At 40.0% G+C, this 21,796-nt stretch overlaps 2 protein-coding genes across 4 annotated transcripts in view; both read left to right on the forward strand.

Annotated features, from left to right (window-relative positions):
• Window positions 1-17,450, forward strand: part of eml3 (EMAP like 3) — a 55,569-nt gene extending 38,119 nt beyond the window's left edge. For both annotated transcript variants that reach the window (XM_056369291.1, XM_056369292.1), the window contains 16 exons: window positions 341-490; window positions 1,635-1,704; window positions 2,378-2,488; window positions 2,743-2,838; window positions 5,421-5,555; window positions 6,768-6,906; window positions 7,842-7,993; window positions 8,112-8,237; window positions 10,305-10,436; window positions 10,570-10,637; window positions 11,104-11,192; window positions 12,220-12,317; window positions 14,238-14,325; window positions 14,410-14,508; window positions 14,593-14,723; window positions 16,562-17,450. In XM_056369291.1, the coding sequence (XP_056225266.1) occupies window positions 341-490; window positions 1,635-1,704; window positions 2,378-2,488; window positions 2,743-2,838; window positions 5,421-5,555; window positions 6,768-6,906; window positions 7,842-7,993; window positions 8,112-8,237; window positions 10,305-10,436; window positions 10,570-10,637; window positions 11,104-11,192; window positions 12,220-12,317; window positions 14,238-14,325; window positions 14,410-14,508; window positions 14,593-14,723; window positions 16,562-16,768 (1,891 nt within the window). In that variant the 3' untranslated portion in view covers window positions 16,769-17,450. The remainder of the gene's footprint in view (window positions 1-340; window positions 491-1,634; window positions 1,705-2,377; window positions 2,489-2,742; window positions 2,839-5,420; window positions 5,556-6,767; window positions 6,907-7,841; window positions 7,994-8,111; window positions 8,238-10,304; window positions 10,437-10,569; window positions 10,638-11,103; window positions 11,193-12,219; window positions 12,318-14,237; window positions 14,326-14,409; window positions 14,509-14,592; window positions 14,724-16,561) is intronic.
• Window positions 17,451-20,791: 3,341 nt separating this feature from the next.
• Window positions 20,792-21,796, forward strand: part of mta2 (metastasis associated 1 family, member 2) — a 38,634-nt gene continuing 37,629 nt past the window's right edge. For both annotated transcript variants that reach the window (XM_056369168.1, XM_056369169.1), the window contains exon 1: window positions 20,792-21,205. In XM_056369168.1, coding sequence (XP_056225143.1) covers window positions 21,178-21,205 — 28 coding nt within the window. In that variant the 5' untranslated portion in view covers window positions 20,792-21,177. The remainder of the gene's footprint in view (window positions 21,206-21,796) is intronic.

A 21,796-nucleotide genomic window follows, 5' to 3' on the forward strand; every position in this document is an offset into this window, starting at 1 on the left:
ACACACTACAGATATGACAGTAGAGTAAAAAGCTATAGCTGCGTGGACACGGTCTACTATGGTGCAACCCTGCGTCGCCGCCGTAGACCACGAAGGCCGAACTGAAATGAGACTCACCAGCTGTGCCCGCCCTTGTGTTGCCAAGTGCAGCTCCTGTCGCCTAGCAACCTATATCATACAATAAACTAAAGATGTACAGACATTCAGTCGAGTTTAGTTGCTGATGTTTGTGTTAGTGAGATATTTGTGGTTCATGACACAGTTTTGATTGAACTGTTCCTTTAATGACTGAACTGGACCAATGATTGAAGTGAACGTCACCTTGACTGTGTGATGTCAGCTACGGTTACCGGGGACGGGACTGCCGGGCCAACCTGTACTTCCTTCCTACGGGCGAGGCGGTGTACTTCATCGCCTGTGTCATTGTGCTTTACCACATCAACAACCGAACACAGCGCCACTACCGCAAACACACAGACTGCGTCCGCTGGTCAGTACCATCTGCTTCATTTTCATACAGTCTGAGCAACAGATGGGGTGTGTGTGTGTGTGTGTGTGTGTGTGTAGGGTTAGATTACATCCCTGTTTATCCAGAGTCACATAAAATATGAACCATTTGTGTGAAATTTTGTCATAGTTGTTGTGTGAAGTCTTGAGTCATGGCTAAAAAGTGATTTGACCTTTGACCTTTGACCACCAAAGCCTAATCATTTCATCCTTGAATCCAAGTGAATGTTTGTGACAAACCTAAAGGGATTCCCTTCAGGAGTTCATGTTCATTGCTTTCACAAAGTCAAAACCGTGTTTTGTGAGGTTGACCTTTGACCTTAGACTTTAAGCCACCAAAATCTAATCAATTCATCTTTGAGTCCAGGTGAATGTTTGTACCAAATTTGAAGAAGTTTATCAAGGCGTTACTGAGATATGTCCACAAGAATGGGACGGATGTACGGACAACCCAAAAACAATAGCACAGAGGCGTAAAAACAAAAGCATTGGGGGGTGAGGGTTGGCGGGATTAGCTCATTGTTTTTGTTGCACAGCTCACAGCTGTAATCAACCTGCTGAGCAGCAAACAGCAGAGAGCAGCTAGTGAACTTGGTGAATTGTTTAGGTATTTCTCAGGAGCTGGAGGAGACCAAACACAGAGTTAAAAGAGAGGGAACACTGGACTTAGATTCATCAGCTGGATACAAACATGACTTAAAATGCTGGTGTCGCCCTGTGTCTCTGTGGGATGTGTAAATAGGCAACTAGTTGCTCACATGTGTGTAATCATAAGATGATAATCAGTCAGATGTTGTGTTCACGGATTATTCCACAGTGGCCAGAAAAGATACATTTCTGCAGCTTTAAATAGAAAAAACTTTGTTAAGCTAGACTTGAACAGGATATAAAGATGATGAATAGTTCTTAGACTGTAAGGTCACTTGGATGTAAGTACCATCAGATTTAAGATGAGAGACAATGTCAGCACAAGCAGAAAAAAACAAATAGACTGCACTGTATTTGACTGTAAGAATATTTTTGACATGTTGCATGATGGATACAATCCCACATAAAGGTATTTGCCCCTGGGGAAGATATTGAAATGTATTTCTACCCTGAACAGCTCCTTCTTGTGTCTCCTGCAGTCTCACTGTCCATCCTGACAAAGTGCGGGTGGCATCTGGTCAGACAGCAGGGGTGGACAAAGACGGGAAGGTGATACCACTTTTTATAAACTGCATTTCTGTACACTTATAAATCATTAAAGCATATATTGTGTGATTCACTATGAAAGTTGGATACTGTAGTAACGACTAAGTCTCATGTGAAGTAAAAAAAAAACTCAAATCACCTCCTTGGAGTTGTATCCCTCCGCCAACCAATCAAGTATCAGGAAATATGGTCTCAGTCTCTCCTTCCTGAGTTACAGGAATGGCCTGTAATGGCCAGAAGTGTTTTTTACAGAACATTATGATGTCACAGTGAAGTTGACCTTTGACCTTTTGGATATGAAATGTCATCACTTTATTTTATCCTTAAATTTAGTCATAATTAGTGAATGAATTTGTGAGTTATGGCCAAGAATGTGTTTTGTTAGGTCACTGTAACCTTGACCTTTGACCTTTGGCCACCAAAATCTAATCAGTTCATCCTTGAGTCCTCTTGAATGTTTTTGCCAAATTTGAAGAAGTTCCATCAAGGTGTTACTGAGATATCGCATCAGGAGAATGGGACGGTCAGCGTGGAAGCATAATGATATAAATATATATTTATAATAAGTTGTTGGATTTTGGCTAAAGATAACAGGTAGTGGTAACTATAATGTGTGTGTGTGTGTGTGTGTGTGTGTGTGTGTGTGTGTGTGTGTGTGTGTGTGTGTGTGTGTCAGCCCCTGCAGCCTTGTGTTCATATCTGGGACTCCACCTCCCTGGTCACCCTGCAGCAGATCGGCCTGGGAACCTTCCAGAGGGGGGTGGGATCAGTGGCGTTTTCTTTCGCTGTGAGTTGATCATAATTTCTTAATGATGTTTCTGGATCTCAGTGACAGTGAAAAACACTTCCTGTTCAAGTGTGTCACATGAGAAACCTCCCAGCTGCTCCTGATAGTATAAGAATCATATACAGGAGATCATATGTGAATTAAAACAGTGCAGTTGTGTTAGAAAAGAAAACATGAGTTACTGACTGAGTTAGTCCTGTGTTAATGAACTGACCGTGTGGTTTTGGGTCTCTGTCTGTTGCCTTGGTTTCCAGGACTCTGGAGTGTTCCTGTGTGTGATCGACGACTCTAATGAACACATGCTGTCAGTGTGGGACTGCAACAAGTGCACCAAGCACGCGGAGGTCAAGGTACAGACAAGTCAGACAGACAGAGTGCAACAAAAAGTGTAAATGTAAACCTAATGAGTGTAGTAATAAAGATATTTAAACACTTTTACTGTGAGAAATATGAAGGGAAAAAAGACATAAGTATTAATAGATAAATAAATAATTAAATACATAAATAAATAAAAATAAATTGGAAAAAAATATACTATTTCTGTATTTTTACATTTATTTATTTCTGCATTTATTTATTCATTCATTTATTTATGTATTTCTACATCTATTTCTAGCGGTGTGATCAGCTACTACAGCTTTGAGTGATAGACAGGATCTTTGCCTTTCCAGTGTTGCCAACTTAGTAACTTTGACACTAGATTTATCAATTTTTCAGACTCTGTAGTGACATTTTTTTGATAAAGCACAGAACAACAAATCTAGTGACTTTTTGAACAAACCTTGGTTAAATAAATGTAAAAATACATAAATAAGTGAATGCATAAATAAATAAATACATTTAGAAGTACAGAAATACATAAATGTAGAAATAGAGAAAACATTTTTTTATGACCAAAATGTTTCATTTTGAATTTCTTTTTTTATTCATTTATTTATACTTTATATTCATTTTTTGTGCTTCATAGAGAAACACTGTCAACAGTTCATGAATCAGCTGAGAAACCATTTAAAAAGAAGATGCTCCTTATAACTGCAGAAGCTGCCTGAGATTCATCATGTTTTCAGGTTTGCTTTAGTATCAGACTAATCCAGCCACAGCTGTCTGTACGTCTGTGGGTTCACTGCAAACAGGAAGTGCTCATCGGCTACTTTGACTGGTGCTAATGTGTCAATATGAATAAATATAGGCTGAATAAACAGGACTCAAGCTGTAGCTCCCTCGGTCCTGAAGAGCCTCTGTTCGTGAAGAAAAGTCATTACGCTCGCTAACCTGTTTGACAGAACAACTTAATGAGGTGATGATATGTTGGATGTCCTGGACTCAGACATTAAAATGATGTCAAAGCTGTGATCAGACTCGTGGTGACAAACTGTTGGACTGTTCCTTTACGTCACCTGCAGCTCTGACTGATTGTGTGACGTGTTTTGAGATGTGAGCAGGTTTTACATCGTCACAGTTTCATGATCCTCCCTGAGGCTGAAGCGTGAGCACGGTGACAGATCGCCTGTCCTGCAGCCAAACGGCCAGCGTGGCTGCACATGCTTTTTATAAAGGAGGTCTGTTTGGAGAGATTAAGGGGGGGGGGGGGGGTCGTTGCTGTGCTTTTATGGGCTTTTATCCCAGAACGCCACAACTTCCCTGAGACTGAGAGCAATTTAAACACAGCTGTCATGGCAACAGTGTAAATATTTTATACAGTGAATTTATCCGGCCGTGTGTGTGTGTGCGTGTGTGTGTGTGCGTGTGTGTACGTGTGTGTGTGCATGTGTGTGTTCTGTAATGCAGCAGTAGGAATGCATAGGTGGGTGCTTGAACTTGTTCATCTCAGGTCAAGATTTAATGAGCTCATGCAAGAAAATGTTTCTTCTACAGTCCTGTGTGCAGGGTTGGTGGGGGGGGGGGGTGGGGTGGGGGGGGGGGGTGGTTGGTGGCAACTCAGGAGCGGGATAGGCCAACACTGACCCACACTGTACAAACATACGAGTTCATCCAACAGGAACAAGATAATTATACCCCCCTCCCCTCTCCACAGCAGTGGGACCGTCCACTTTACAGCTCGTCATGAATGGAGCTTTTTGTGTGGAGATGATGCTCCTGTGCTTTCTGTACATACTGTACATGATGATACTGTACGCTTCAGACCTGCCTGTCGGACTGAGCCGGTGGCAGAAGAAAAACGCACTTCTCCTCAGATTTATATGAAAAAAAACTGAACTTAAAGCTGTAGTCACTGATTTTTTTTTTGTTTTTGGGGGAAGGGGACTTGGGGGCAAAATAAGTTAAAAAAAGACACTATTTGACTTATCACCTTAAAAGGTTCACAGGACTGATGTATCTACACGTCCAGCAGACACAGAGAAACATGGAAATGCATTTGCAGCCGTGTGTGTGTGTCTTACGGTGCTGTTGGCACCGTACACAGTCCAGCCATATACTGGCTTTATACCTGGTTGGCAACACTGCAGGTGTAACTGCTTCCCTAATAGAAACTGTTTGTGACAAATCATTTTGATGAGCAATGGGGAAACTCCAACTCAGTCACGTGGCATTTGGCTGACCAATGGTGGGAACACCATCACTCACTCAGTCAGTCACTCAGGGACATTTGTGATTATAGGACTAGCTCATTGAAGATCTTTTGACCAACAGTGTGAAAATAACAAGACAGACTCAGCCCAGTTCAGCTCCTTATTTCAATTTAATAAACACTAAAACTGTAACACTGTTCAGTCTTCGTATTATAGCGTAGACCTGGACAGTAGCAGGAGACCCTCTTTTGGTCTCTCTGGTCTGGATTCAACACGTAGTCCACTGGGATGTTGCTTCAAGTAGAAAGGCTGTTCCTGTTCCATCTAATCGCACAGGTCTCTGTTGTTGTTATCATGTTCATCATCCATTCTTTCTGTGTGCGTGTTGTTGTGTTTTTTAGAGCACCAACGAGGCTGTGTTTGCTGTGGAGTTTAACCCGAGCGACAGCACCAACATCATCACGTGTGGTAAATCCCACGTCTACTTCTGGACACTGAACGCGGGACAGTTCACCAAGAAGCAAGGCATCTTTGGAGTAAGACTCACTGAGTTTAAAGTCAATCTCCCTGACGGTATGAGTACGTACTATAAAAGGAAGTTCTCCGCTTCCTCAGTTTGAGGTCAGAAAGGGAAGTAAGAGGTGTAAAGAAAGAGAACTGAAAACTTTGATTAGCCATCTGGATTCTGAAGAGGACGAATATCATTTGTTCAAATACAGTTTCAACTAAACATGAATTAGATCTGAACCATTAAAATGTGGAACTAACTACAGCAGCAAAACCTGAGCCAGAAACGTAGTATTTTGTTTTGATGTGCTGTTTTCATAAAACTTGCACATTCGTCCAAATCACAACAAAAAGTAAACTGTTGTATATTGCAGATTAAATAATATGTCAGATGTTATGTTTTTGTCTTTCAGTGCAGCTGAAAAAAAAAGTGTGTAACCTGACACAGGTCGATCAGAATAAAAAAGCTTATCATTTTTCATATTCACATTCAATCAGCTTTTTTACCAGTAACAAAAGGCGTCCCTCAGGGTTCAATAGGACCATCACAATTTATAGCAATGATATTGTCCGATTATGAAATAACTGTACTGTTCATTTGTATGCAGATCACACGATTTTATATTGTTGGGCTGGTTTTATACAATTGACCATTGACAATCTAAAACTTTGTTTTAGAAGTTCATGTTGGCAATCTAGTAAAAAAAAAAGCTGCGGATGAAACTTCCTGTACAATAATAGAAGCTGCTCTCCTATGTAGAGTAGAAAAAGCTATACCTCTTTCTGTCCTGGATTATGGTGATGTAATATATACAGTAGACATGGTGCTGTTACTCATAGACATATATACGTAGACACTGCATTGGCCGTTTTTTATTTTCTACCACATAAGCATTAAGTTCATGTAAACCTAAAAAACATCAAAATGGTCTGTTTTTGGTTTTTGGTTCCTTTTATCATTATTTTGTTTGAAACCAAAAACCGAATTCAAATGATATTATTTGATTTTGAATTCTAAACCAAAAACAAAATCACGTGGTCTGTCAGCAGGGACAATTAAATTCAAATATTCCGTTTTTTGCAAGTTCATGGTTCATTAAAGGAGTGGACAGACAGGAAGAGGAAGTGAAGTGTAAAAAGGTCAAAATAGAAACCTAGAGAACATAAAAGTATAACATTAAGCAAGCACATGATCTATACCAGGGTAATGTTATGAACACCATCACCTGTTTCTGTTTCAGAAATACAAGAAGCCCAAGTTCATCCAGTGCTTCGTGTTCAGTCTGACTGGAGACGTTTTGACTGGAGACTCTGAGGGAAACATCCTGACCTGGGGGAAATCAGCTGCGGACACCAAAACGCTGGGGAAAGGAGCCAAAGGTAAGTGCTGCAATAATGTGATAACAGCGCTAGAGGAAAAAAGGTCACGTTTGAAGCTGAAAGTTGAAGAACTGATGTTAGAACCCTGAATGAAATAATGACATTATTATATAAATAATAGAAACCAATAACATGGACATATTTTTTAAAGATTTTTTTTGGCATTTTCTGCTTTATTTATATAGTGATAGTAGAGATAGGCGGGAAAGAGAGTGAGAGTGACACGCACTAAAGGACCACGGATTGAACCCGGGCTGCTGTGGTTAGGACTCAGCCTTAGCACAGGGTACATGCTGTACCGGCTGAGCCACTGGAGCGCCCCAACGTGGACAGATTTTTGATTAAAAAGTAACAGAAATAGTTCGATATTGGATGTTTAATAAATTAGCAAAAATTACTAAAATTCTGTTCTGACATTATGGGAAATTGAAAGTACATTGATGAGGGAAAACATGTATTTAAAAGATTTTAAAGTTCCTCTTTAGACATGTTTCAAACTGTAAAAAATCCTCTGCTATGATTCAGTTTGATTAACAAGGTTTTCACACATAAAAAGTAGAAAAGAAACCTCTCCTCTTACTTCCTGATTTAGAAATCTGGGTCAGGCCTTGTGCCCCGCCCACCACCTGCTTGCTCCAGGTGGACAGGTGAAAGAGCAGAGAGTAGAGACCAGAATCAGAGACTAGCAGATGTATCAGAATGGTTAGCGTAGTTAGCATCTTTTATTTGTTTATGCTGTTTGTAAGCTTGTGCTTGAAACAGTGTTAGCGGTTGTGCTATTGCTAACTCTCTCTCTCTCCATACTGACAAGGTTTCAGGTTTATTCAGCCCCGCCCCCCCGTCTCCACAAGTTGACAGGATTGGTTCCTTAGGTTTGTGACATATGAAATACTGGCTCTGATAAACCAGCTGACTCTGGCTTTCATTTCCCACAGAGACCTTCCAGATAATGCGTCAGACCAGAGCCCATGAAGGCAGCGTGTTCACCCTGTGCACTCTGCAGGGCGGCGCTCTGCTCAGCGGAGGAGGGAAAGACCGCAAGATCATCCGCTGGAGCGCCGACCTGGCACCTGAGAGAGAGTGTGAGGTGAACCACAGCTGTGTTTGTGTGTGTGTGTGTTTGAGATGCTGGTGGGTTGAGACGTCTGTGAGGAAAGTTGTATTGATCTAAAAAGGCTGATCGATTAATCTGATAATTTCTCCAGATTCCAGAAAAGTTCGGGGCAGTCCGTACCATCGCTGATGTGGATGGGGAGGAACTGTTAGTTGGTACGACCCGAAACGCGATTCTCAGAGGAACCTTCTCAGATGGATTTGTGGCCATAGTGCAGGTATGCTAATGATGTAGCTGCAGGTTAGCATTGTCATTTGGATGTTTGAACTGCTTCCTGTTCAGTTACTCCGCTCATATTTAAAACTGATCCACTGTGACCTCAGTGTGTTTCCTGTGACTCCTGCACAATAAACGCCACCACCGGTCGAATGCTTTTAATGTGAAGCAGCGGCAGTAGGAAGTATTAATCGCTTTAGCAGTAACTCACTCCAGCTGTGCCACAGCGGCACAGTGAGGCTGATATCAATGAGATCAAGTTGCAAACAGAAACACTGGATTAAATGCATGAATGTTTCCTGATAATTACTCGTGCATGTGAAGGAAACTTGAATCCAGTGCAGGACTCCAACACTAACAATAAAGACTGCTCCTCCATAGAGAGATGATTACTGATTGTAAATACACATAAATACAAGTGCTGGGTTTTAGTCACAGGTTCATCTGGCCCCTCACCATCTTGTATCCAGATTTGTTTGGTCTCTGTAGATCCAGCAGACTGTGGTCAACAGCTGGCACCCGAATCTCAGCGATGTCTCCATTGACCACTGGAATCTGGCCTCCTGCTCAGATCTGATTTTGATCTGTGGGAAACTGAAACACAACAAAAATCTTAAGGCCTTGCTGGTGGAGCACAGAGGCCACCGTGATCTTACCAGCTGTGGAGCTAAAACTGTGAAGATTGGTGCAGGAGGAACGATCATGGGTTCATAAAAATGAAAAGGGTTCATCCTCTGTGGAGTCTGCAGTAAACTCCAGGACAATCTGCACTCTAGATGATTAGATATCGCTGGTGCAATATTGATATTTTAGCCTGAATGTGTTGAATCCAGAATTGTTCATTCTGCGAGGAGTACGAGCACATTCATGGAATAGAAGATTAAGATTTGAATGTTTAATTTAATTCAGCTAATTTAATGGGAATCTGGTCATTAGTTTTTTTTTTATTTCTTGGTTCAGTTTGAATTGACTGCAGAGAGAGACAAAACCAATCATCAACCTCCAGGGCTGAAGAATGAAGCCAACCGCTCAGTCTCCGCCATGTTGGTTGTGCACATCCGCGGCGCACACAATAGTATACATCTGTGGCGCACATTAACATAACATAGGTCCAATTTAGGAGGAATAATAGTATCAAAACATCAACTCATTGGGTCGGTCACATTTCTAAACAAATTAATAAAACATCTAATAATCTAATGGATCGGATTTTACCGATGCAAACATTTAATAACCGATCCGTCTCGATTTCTTTCCAGAATTGGAACCCCCCCCCCAGACTGCACACCACAGGACCTTTAATATAGCAGGTCCTGACCGCTGGAGTGACAGTCTGTGCTAACTGTAGCTTCTCTTGAGTCACAACTGAAAACTCACTCTGAAAACTTGCTTGTGAAACGTACACTATGAATTTAATTCTTTTATTTATATTTAATTGAATCTGCTTTTGATTTTACCTTTATGTCCTGAATGTCTTATTGGATTTATCATGTTTATTATTATTACTATTAATTCTCTGAACAGCTCCAAGTAGAAAACATTTCTACTGTGTGATTTACAACTATACAGCACTGGTTATAAGCAATAAGCAGCATTTTCTTCAGCTACAGAGACAAATCAGGGTCAGATTTTCTTGCCAGTTTGAAAAACAAAATTGTAAGGTTGAAGAATAATTTTATATAACGAAATATAAATAATAGTTTATAATATTGACGTTTTTATTATATGATTTTTTTATTCTTCTCATTTTTTCATATATAAAATAGTATTTTTCTCTAATTAAAATACATTTTTTCTGAGTCATATTATTTTAATTGTTGATCTTACTTCTCCAAATCAAGGAACAGGTTAAAGGTCAGATGCAGCAAAGTCAAACTGCAACAAACTTAAAAAAAAAAAAAAAAAAAAAAAATGTGTGAAATGGACTTTAATCCAACAGACTGAAGAGGTGTGAGTCTCTTTGTAGAAATGCTCAAACGTTTAGCTTTTAGCTCTTCAGTTCACTGTGACATTACTGATCTTGTTCTTTCACGGTGTGTGTGTGTGTGTGTGTGTGTGTGTGTCTCAGGGTCACGTTGATGAGATGTGGGGGCTGGCCACACACCCCTCTCAGAACATCTTCCTCACCTGTGGTCACGACAGACAGGTGTGTCTGTGGAACACAGAGGAGCACACAGTGGACTGGAGCATCAGCCTGGAGGTAATGACACACTCATGTTTTTCTTTTACACGCTCACTTTACTCACAATGAAGACAATGTTTCTAGTTCCCAACTCGATGCCCCTCCCAACACTGACACGCACATACTGACCAGCTCTGTGTGTCTCTTGCAGGACTATGGACTGTGTGCTGGTTTCTGCCCCAATGGATCAGTGGTGTCAGTTGGCCTCAACACAGGAAGGTGATGCAACACAAAGTCCCCCCCAATAATAGACCTAAAGTAGTAGATCTATGAGTTGAACATAACTAGATAAGATGATTTTAAAGGAATAGTTCAACATTTTGGAAAATACACTGTCCGTCTAAGAGTGAGAGGTTCAGATGGATATTGATCTCATGTCTGTGTGTCAAGTACAGAATTAGTGCCTGGACATTGCTAACCTAGCTTAGCATAAAGACTGGAGCAGTTCTGAACCCAAGACTCAGACAACAAACGTTGCTTTCATTCACTAATTATTTCCAGTTGCCTCCACTGCGCCGTTTTACCATCAATGAAACTCAAGGAAGATATTCATTTCTCACTCTCAGAAGAAAAAACAAATCACAACATTTGCCAAAATGTTTAATTATTCAAATGATATGAAATACTGTGTATACACTCACTGAGCACTGTGTTGAACCACCTCCTTCCCCTGTCCCACTAACAGGTGGATGGTCCTCGACCTGCTGACCAGAGAGGTGGTCTCTGAGTCCATTGACGGGAACGAGCAGCTGTCTGTCATGAGATACTCTCCAGGTGATGCAGGACAGTCTGTGATGTCAGTGTTAATAATGTTCTGTGGTTTGCTGTTGATGAGCTTCTTCACACAAAATACTCAGTAAATTAGGATATATTAGTGGCTATGGAAACAGGGGACCTGTATACACTGAACAGCCACAACATTAAACAGGTAACTGGTTGATCAGTGTAAACTGTGTGTTTTCTTTTTTTACTATCATTATTACACAGCTGTGTTCTGGCGATGTTGTATTGTGAAGTCTATTCAAAACTATGATATTTCCACCACATGCATATATGTATATACATATTATCGCCTATCTTCGTAGAACTCGTGTGTGTGAGACTGATATAACGTACACCAGCCGCATGACATAAATGATCAGCATTGGCTGATCTCACTTATAGATGATCGGTATTGGCAGCAAAAAATCATGAATGGAGCATCCCTATTATATACAGATACACGTTGAAAAGATATTTGAACAATAATATTGATAATTAAAAAATATACACATCAGGGGGTTATATCCATAAATGAAGAGAACACTGACTGAACCATATCCAGAATCCAGACTTTCAGACCAGGCCTGAGTCTGACAGAGGCCAAAACATCAGCCTGAACTAAAAAAGCATGGACCAGGTATGATGAACTTTCACCAAGAAACCCTGTGATCAGGTGTAATGGTTGAAGATCTTAAATACGAAAACACAGGTGCCTTCTGGATTTCACTGATGATATGAGTTCATCAATGTGGTGAATTGTGTCTGTGGTGTTTAAAAACCTTGAGTGATTTTCAGTAGAGAGGAAATCATGAGCTGATGTTTGGAATCATCTTGAAAGTGAACTTCATCTGTTTTCCTATTGTGACTCTTTGTTCTATTCAACATCAGTAACTGAACTGAACCATATCCAGAATCCAGACTTTCAGACCAGGCCTGAGTCTAACAGAAGCCAAAACATCTGCCTGAACTAAAAAGGCATGGACCCTGAGAGAAAGTGGAAACTCCCTTTAACTGTGTGAATGGGCTTTTGTGTTTTCAGATGGCAGCTTCTTAGCTGTTGGATCACATGACAACTTCATCTACATCTACAATGTGACAGAAAGCGGCCGGCGCTACACCCGCTTTGGGAAGTGTAACGTGAGTCAAACATCAAGAAACAACCTTTTTTAAAAGAGATTTTCTCATGATCCAGTTCAACTTCCTGTCAGGGTGTTTTGTTCTCTGTCTTCTCGGCCATGGTGGCTATCACTGCTAATGCTAACTACTGAGTTCTTCATGAACAAAGTAAAGACACACCAGGTTTACAGGATAAGTCTGGTGATGTTCTATATTTTTCATATAGTGAACAAATCCCAAAGTCAAGCCAACAACGAATGTCAGCCACAACATTACAGCAGTTTTATTGTTTTGGCTGATCAGTGTAAATTCCACGCTTTGATATATCTGATTCCTCCATTTTTGACCACAAACTATTAAAACACATCTGTGAGTCACACTTTTACCGTGACTGATGCCTTCATTACAATGAACACACACACACTGGCCTGTTGCCCCAAATACTCAGTAGAGCACCAAATGTGGATTAATTCGCCACTGAAAATAGTCCCCAACAAATGCACTATTTTCCCTGTTTGAGAAACATTTGATAAAAACTACAGCAGAAATTAGTGAACCTTTTTTTTTTTTTTTTTCATTAAAATATATATATATATTTGTTAAGCATTTTTAGTAAAGTACCTGTGTCCTTAAAATCCGACCCAGCTGAACCCAACTGCAACTGCCAAATTTGAGCCCTGAACCCAATCCAAGACCCAGGCCTGATGCAACTTCTTCCCACTAACCATTTGAATATCTACCTCCTACACATGAGACGCAGTTGTTTGGGAAGGTCAGAAAGAGAAAAAATTCTCACTGAATTGTTTTTAGAGCACACAAAACATAAACGTCATTTAACAGTCCAATAACAACAAAACTCCACCACTCTCCACTCTCCTACCCGCCAACACATTGTCAGGATGCTAGTTGATGCCAGTTTCAGCAACATCCATATCCAAACAATACAAAGTGTGTGCAAATCTCCATTCTCCAACTGAAAAAAAATGCATCAGAACCCAGTGAATGTAGGTGGGAGGCCCTTCATCTGTGTTCTGTTGAGGGATCAATCAACTGGTAATCAGAGGTACAAAGACAAGAGTGTTGAATTTATTCTGTGGATAGAAAATATCAAATACTGAGCCATCCTAACCTTAAAGCTTCAAGCTAGAAACAGGACCAAACCAGAACTCTAGCAGGAACTAATGAACTGAGAGCCACAGACATGGTAGGGATGATGGAAGGGACAATGGTAGGAACAATAGCAGGGATGACGGTAGGGACGATGGTTGGAACAATAGTAGGGATGATGGTAGGGACGATGGTAGGAACAATAGTAGGGATGATGGTAGGGACGATAGTAGGGATGATCGTAGGGACGATGGTAGGGACACTAGTAGGGACGATGGTAGGGACACTAGTAGGGATGATGGTAGGGAGAATGGTAGGGACGATGGTATGAAAAATAGTAGGGATGATGGTAGGCACGATGGTAGAAACAATAGTAGGGATGATGGTAGGGATGATGGTAAGGACGAGGGTAGGAACAATAGTAAGGATGATGGTAGGAACAATAGTAGGGACGATGGTAGGTTCAATGGTAGGAACAATAGTAGGGATTATGGAAAGGATCATGGTAGGGGCAATGGTTTGGATGATGGAAGGGACGATGGTAGGGATGATGGTAGAGACAATGGTAGGAACGATGGCAGGGACGATGAAAGGGACGATGGTAGGGACAGTGGAAGGGACGAAGGTAGGGACGATGGTAGGTACGAAGCTAGGGACGATGGTAGGGACAAGGGAAGGGACCAGAGTAGGGACCAGGGTAGGGACGATGGAAGGGACCAGGGTAGGGATTTGTTCATGGAATTTGCTGACAATAAAGAAAATATAGAATGACACCAACCTTCATTTGTGTCATAGAGCATCATGTGACTCGCATGTGTTTATCTGTCCAATCAGGGTCACTCCAGCTTCATAACTCACCTGGATTGGTCCAAAGACGGGAAGTACATCATGTCTAATTCTGGAGACTATGAGATCCTTTACTGTGAGTGAACATGCAGCTTGTTGCAGTTGAATCCTCAGACAGTGTTGGCGATTTACTGCTCTGACTGTGGCTGTGTTTCCTCAGGGGACATCGCGTCAGGCTGTAAACTGCTGAGGAACCGCTTTGATAGCAAAGACAGAGAGTGGGCCTCCTACACCTGTGTGCTGGGCTTCCACGTCATGGGTGAGGAAAACAGAGTGCAGCTTTTCTGAGTTGTGTATGTTATTTTCACATCATGATGGTGACTGTGTTGCCGTGGTGTTCCAGGTGTGTGGTTGGAGGGCTCTGATGGCACAGACATCAACGCCCTGTGTCGCTCTCACAGTGAGAGGGTCGTGGCTGTGGCTGATGACTTCTGTAAGGTCCACCTCTTCCAGTACCCCTGTCCTAAGCTCAAGGTAAAGCTCTTTCCTTTTATACGTGATCCTGTCTTTGCAGGCTCAGCAAATATTGTTCTTACACTGCTGCTGTGACATTAGTAAGTAAAAACCTGTATCTGACCAACATGTTGAAACATAACTGGATTAAAAACACAGGTGATATGTATTGCTATTGCTACATAGCTAATGTTAGCATAAACAGTTGTTTACTGACCAGTCTAGAAGAAATGTTGTGAGTTCAGCATCAAACTTCATTCCTTTATTCACCAACAGCTGTTTCCAGAGGTGGAAAGCAATCCTCTTGTTTTTTGCTTCTATTTCCATCATGTCTTTTCTTTTCTGAAGTTAGCATGCTAACCAGCTAGCTCCTGGTCTAGCCAGCCCGTCTTGTCACTTTACAAGTGATACGGAGGTCAGTGAAACACTGCACATCAACCTTATATGACTCTTATATCTTACTCATCTTATATGATGGAAAGATAAAGTGAGTCAGCCCTCTGGAATGATCCGTATCACTTCAGTTTGTTTTCACTTTCAGTCTGTCAGCATTAATTAACATGCTACTGGAAACCAGGTATGAGGAACTTTCACCAACAAACCCTGTGATCAGGTGTCATTGTTGAAGATCTTAAATATGAAAACACAGGTGCCTTCTGGATTTTACTGATGCTCTGATTTCATCACTGTGGTGTCTGTGGTGTTTGAAAACCTTGAATGATTTTCAGTAGAGAGGAAATCATGAGCTGAAGTTAGGAATCATCTTAAAAGTAAACTTCAGTTCTATATGTTCTATACAACATCAGAAAAATCAGGTCTTACCTGATTCAGTTCTCCACCCAGCTCTTGGTCCAGACCGTGGTTATCTCTCACCCTCTGGTGGACCTCCCTCCACACACACTGAAACCCTTACAGATGGTCCAGGATGCAGCAGCCAGTCTGTCTACTCATGACCGCCTGAATCACATTCAGTCTCTAATGCTGCCTTCAGAGAGACTCCTGGTCCTGCTCCATGTACTTGAACTCAATCATTCAGCTGGATGCTCCTTCTCCTCCACTGATTTCCTCTAAAGGAATGTGGTCTGACATCATCATCCTGCACAAGACAGTGTCAGTCCAGACTCTTCTGGTCTGTGGATCGAGTAAGAAAGCAACGAGATACAATAAAATAGATTTAGAAAGCTATAATAACATTAGCAAACAAAACAAAAACATATAAGAAAAGTAATAATAAAAGAACAAATACAATAGAATACTTATAATAAAATAAGTGAATAAAATAAAGTAACTAATGAGTAAAACCATATTTAATTAAAAGCCAGGCTGAAGAGGAACATTTTGAGTTAACGTTTAAAATTTTCAGCACTTCCAGCTGCTCTCAAGTCCTCAGGTGAACTTTCACTGCACTTCTTTACCTGCACTTCTTTACTTATTAAATAGAAGTAGGACTTAGTTCTTACACCAAAGTCTCTACTGCACTGAAGCTTTAGTGATGTCCCTCACTTATAAGTCTGTTTGGATAAAAGCGTCTAACAGATGAGTAAATGTAAATGTCTGTAATGTAATGTGTCAGCATTTATAATTTATATTGTAGAAACCTTGCTGTTGTTGAGATGATTTCCAACGACTCTCAGTGTAGCTAACAGCTGACTGAGGAAGCCCTGACCTGAACAATGACTTTGGATTTTCTTCACACCACCATTAAATGCTGTTTGTCCACAGCAGGTGGGGGTGAAGCTTTTAAAATTTTCTGGCAGAACTGCAGGTCTGATCAAAAGTAGGGGAGGGGGAGGGGGGAGGTAATAGGATTTACAACGTGCTGATCCAAAGTATCTCTTCTCTCCTCCTTTTCTCTCCAGGCACCAAGCCACAAGTATGAGGGCCACGGCAGCCACGTCACCAACGTCTGCTTCACCCACAGCGACTCGCACCTGCTCTCCATGGGCGGAAAGGACACCTGCATCCTACAGTGGAAGGTGATCGGAGGCGGGGCGCCCGACAGCAGGGAGAGACTGGCATCGGCCTCGTCCACCTCCACCAGCTCTCCAGAACCTGCCACCAGCTAGGAAGGTGCGGTGTTAGTCAGAGCGACAGAGAGGAGACTGTTTACACAGAGACAGAGGCGTGTTAGTGAGTGTGTCGGCTCAGTTTGGCCTCTGTGGTGAAGCCGCTGTGTCGGTTTCAGACAGAACATGTAGAGGAATCCTCTTCAGGAGGAAGACCCATATTCATTTTACACTTAATCCTGTAAATCCTTGTGAAACTGGACAGTGCAGGGCTCTCCAGCACAGATTATTAGTCACTCTTGGATATGTGATGAGGATGATTTGTGGTCGTGTGTGTTTGCTGGTACGGAACATGACCTGACTTCTGTGGTGACGTTGGTTTCAGTGAACATTCCTGTGTTTTTATCTTTCTTACCAAACTTTAGCAGAGTGCTGCATCGCGGTGCCATTCGCCATCGTGCCTTAAAAGATGTTTGCATATTGTTTTTAGTATTTTAATCAGTGTTTGTTTGACATCTCAGCTAATATTGAACCTGTTTTTATGCTTGCATTAGACAGACTGTGACAAACCTCTTATCATGAAATCAACTCTCAGCTTCTCTGGATGATTAATTTCTCTAACAGCTGTAAGTACACTTGAACATGATTACTTTAGTACAGTTTTATATATATTTAAAACAACAGTGAGAATACTGTGATGATGTATCTGTCAAGCTCCCAATAAATTACTAAAGACTGGAAAGTGTAATGTGTGTGATGTGTCACTAGTGGGCAGCGCTGCTCCAGCCACTGTGTGACGTGCTGCGTGTTGAGAATTCACCCTAACCCAGAACAGAAACCCTCGCACTGCACCCCACCAGTACAGGAGGATCTGACTCTTCACTTCAGTTCAGTTAATGAAACTTCAGAACAAACTCTGCTGACACATGTCTTTTCATTAGAGAAGATAAGTCAGTTGTGTCCAACTTGAGAGCCAGGACCCCTCAACACTGATAAAAGATTTACTCAGATCCTGTAATGAGCATCAGTACTACAATGGAAAAATACTATGTTAAAAGTAAAGTCAGCAATTAAACAGTTTTACTTAAAACTCTAATAAATTAAATAGATGTAAAGTGTGAAAAATAAAAGTAGAATAATGCAGAATAGGCACTTTTACAGTATATTTAATATACAATTGGATTATTGATACATTAACATTTTTTTCAATACTTTGTTATTGGCTTTTGTTCATTTAAATTTACTGAGTAGACAGAACAGAACATTCAAACATTAAACAGTGTCTGTAAATTAAAAATAAAACTTAATAAGCATAACTTTAAATATTGAGTTATGCATATAGGTTAAAGTGACTATAGACAAGAATCAAAATAAGTTGAGTAATATGCACAAGTAAATATATATAAACAATAAAAAGACAAATAAGTAAATAAAATAATAGATAAATTAATTACATACAAAGTAATATACCTAAGTCAGAATCCATAGGAGCATTCTAATTAATTAAAGATCAATAAAAAAAACTGAAGTATATTATTCGGTTAACATCCTATTCTCTCTCCTTGTTAACAGCTATGATCCCCTAGCTGCAGTGCAAACTACAAGTTATCATGGGATGGCGGTGGTAGCACCAGTCCCTATCCAATCACAGGTGTCTGCACAGTCAGGTCATTCATGAAATGTAAAGAAGGTGTCCACGTCCTGTAAAAATCTTCAACTTTGCTGATACATCAACATTTAATTATAATTTCAATGGTGCAAGTGGTTGAGGTGGGTCTAATTTTAGTTTCATATACAACAATGCATTGTATTTTATAAACTAACAGGTTGGGGAAGGAAACGAAACAACACTTATGTAACACAATTTCTTTAAATTTATTTTTGTTGTGTATTTGTTATATGTTCTGTATGGAAGCTCAATTCTGCCAGGAAAAGAAAAAAACTGATTAATCTTAGGGATGATGAAAATACTCATGGTAAATCAAAATTAAGAGAAAGTGTAACTGTGATTGATAGTTGATACTGAATTAAAATCATGAGATTGATTTTGTAAGTAAATTTGTATGTAAAAATATGTCCAAAGTAGGAAATAGTGATTGAAAATTCCTGCACACTGTCTGATTTGCAATAAACTATTTCTTTGCAACATTTTGGTGCTAGACCATCATCAGGAAAAAATAAATGTATTACTACTAAATGATAAATGATCCACTCATCCTGGTCCTACATAACTGCATGATTTGCGAAGTGTTCCTCTGTTTTGAAAATTAGAATGAATATGAAAATTGTGTAAAGATTTACTACAGATCAACAAGGTCTGGGGCTGAAGCTGCATCTTATTGCACCTACCATTTTTTTACAACATCCCTAGTGATGTCAAGAAATGACATCAGACAAAATCTTACACTATCCCTGCTGCCAATATGTCAATTTGATCATACTGTTCATTTTTCTATTTGTTTGTTTCAGCATTTTTAAACATTGTCCTAAACTTACTAATGAGATAGTAGGTCTTTTTTTCTTTTTTTTAAGTCAAAAATGTGAGATATTAATTTATAACATTGAGATAGTAAATGTAAAAATGTATTAATAACTAATTTCAAAACTTCTTAGTAAAATCATGATTGGAGGTCAAAACTATGTTTACTATTATATATAATTTTGTCTCAATATCTGATAATGTTAATTTAAAAAGGCATAACTCTGACTTACTATCATATTTACTTAATGTATTTATACTTAACAGGAGTATATCTATTTTTGTGATTTCCAACATTTCATCCATTTAATTTTTTTTTCTTTTTTTGGTGAGGCGAGACAAAGACAATGGGAGTGATATAACATAACATTACATAACATAACATAACATAACATAACATAACATAACATAACATAACATAACAACATGACATAACAAAACATGACATCACATCACGACATGACAAAACATGACATCACATAACATGATATAACATAACATAACAACATGACATGACATGACAAAACATGACATGACATGATATAAAATAACATGACATAACATAACAACATAACATAACATGACATGACATGACACAACATGACATGACACAACATGACATGACATGACATGACATGACACAACATGACATGACATAAGGAGGATGAAAAAGGAATGAAGCAAAAAAGCAAAAAAACATTTTTTCTTTTTCCTTCTTTTTCTTTTTTCTAAACCTTACTTAAACAATCAGAGAGGCAGTAATCCCTTTTGGGATGAAATGCTCACAAGTCAAAATCATACTTTATATAATTTTGTCTCAGTAGCTGATAATTGTAATTTAAAAAAACATAACCCTGATTTACTGTCATTTTTTGTAACCATAAGTATATTTATTTTTGTCATTTCCAACATTTCAGTTTTTTTATTTTTATTTTCTATTTTAATTAATTAATTAATTTTTTTTTGGGGGGGGGCCGTCCTGTAATTACCTTTAAATTTTTAGAGGCAGTACTCACTCTTGGGCTGAAATGCTAGGTCACAGGCATATATACACACTAGTGACTTCAGAAGTGGACATTGTTTTATTTTAAGGGATCTCAAGCTTAAAAAAAGAAAAAAGAAAATGGTAAGCCAAGTAATGACTATCTTAAACTGGGTCTTAGTAGTAACCATGTGAAGGTCCACGTGCAGCTTGGTCACTATAAAACAGGTGATATTACATTACATAACTCTTTTGATAATACAGAGTTTCCTCCAGGGTTTTATTTTGAAGGTGTGTGTACGCGTGCGCGTGCCAAACGTATGCGTGTGCACTCTCACTTTCCTCTTTTGTCTTAAACTGGCAATGACTTCTCTTTCTTTACTTTCTGTGCGTGTATGTTCTATGTAGGCTGTTTGTATGTAAACTTTATTTTGTCCAATATAAAATATATAAAGTTATACACACTTTGTCGTGTGTGTATCTGTGTGTGAGGTTGTGTTTCAAATAACAGGTTGTTTATTAAACCGAGGCCAGTGAAAAAGTTAATTGTAAGATGCCGGAGATTGTCGACAACATCCGAAGATGACGATTTGCACACGAACGAAGGGGGCCAGTGAGTGTGTGTTTTCTGTATGCGAGTGTGTGTGTTGAACTGAGCGGAGGTGAAGAAGAGGAGGATGAAGCTGGGAGCGGAGGATGGGAGGAAGAGTGGAGTAAGAGACAGGCTAGCTGTGTGTGAATGTGTGAGTGAGTGAGGAAGAGGAGAGGAAGGTCGTCTGAGGGACCGAAAACAAAGACTTCAATTTTTGGGGGATAACCTCCGGAAAATTACTAACGGAAACTTTCAACTTTTTACCCGCCACATCTCGGCTTGTTGTGCCCGGAGCCGGCTTTGTTTCACGGCGGGGGTGTCTACGATAAATGAAGGAATAAAATAGATCACAATCGACCTTTTTCTACCCAAGCGGGGAATACCCTGGGACTGTTTTTGATAAAGGTTACGAGAGAATGGCGGCTAACATGTACCGAGTGGGAGGTAAGGAATGTTTTACATTTTTAAGACACCCCCCTCAACGTGATTGTTCGTTTCGACACAAGGTGGCTAGCTAGCCGCTAGCTGTCTGTTCCGTTAGCCGCTAACTAATGCTAACTCTTTCCTAATGTCCGTACGTGCGTCCACTCTTGCATGGAACAACGTCAAATCTATTAAAACATCCAACAATGTATTGTGACTTTAACCAATGGGCAAATGTAAATAACTCAAACATTATTACTTGGTTTCAACTCAGTTGTAATTCGCTGAAACAGCCCCTGCATTCGGCATGGATATAACACACCAACTAGTGTTTCTTTTCAGAAAATATGAACTTTTAAAAAGGACTGGCGTGAAATCCAGTCTAGTTTCCTCTACCAAAATACCCCACAGAGTGTTGGCTGGCGAGCAGCGTGAAGCTGTCCTGAAAGTTGTCATTTAATTTAAAATAAACGCAGCCTGGTTGATAACAGAGTTTGCAGAATTGTATTTGTAGTTGCAAGTGAGCGAAGCAACCGTAAATTGTCACATTTTCTGACTTGGAGTCTGCACATATGGTAACGTCCTGGAAGTGAACACAATGCGACTTAGCAT

This window comes from Seriola aureovittata, chromosome 23, assembly GCF_021018895.1.
Source record: "Seriola aureovittata isolate HTS-2021-v1 ecotype China chromosome 23, ASM2101889v1, whole genome shotgun sequence".
Taxonomy (NCBI): Eukaryota; Metazoa; Chordata; class Actinopteri; order Carangiformes; family Carangidae; genus Seriola; species Seriola aureovittata.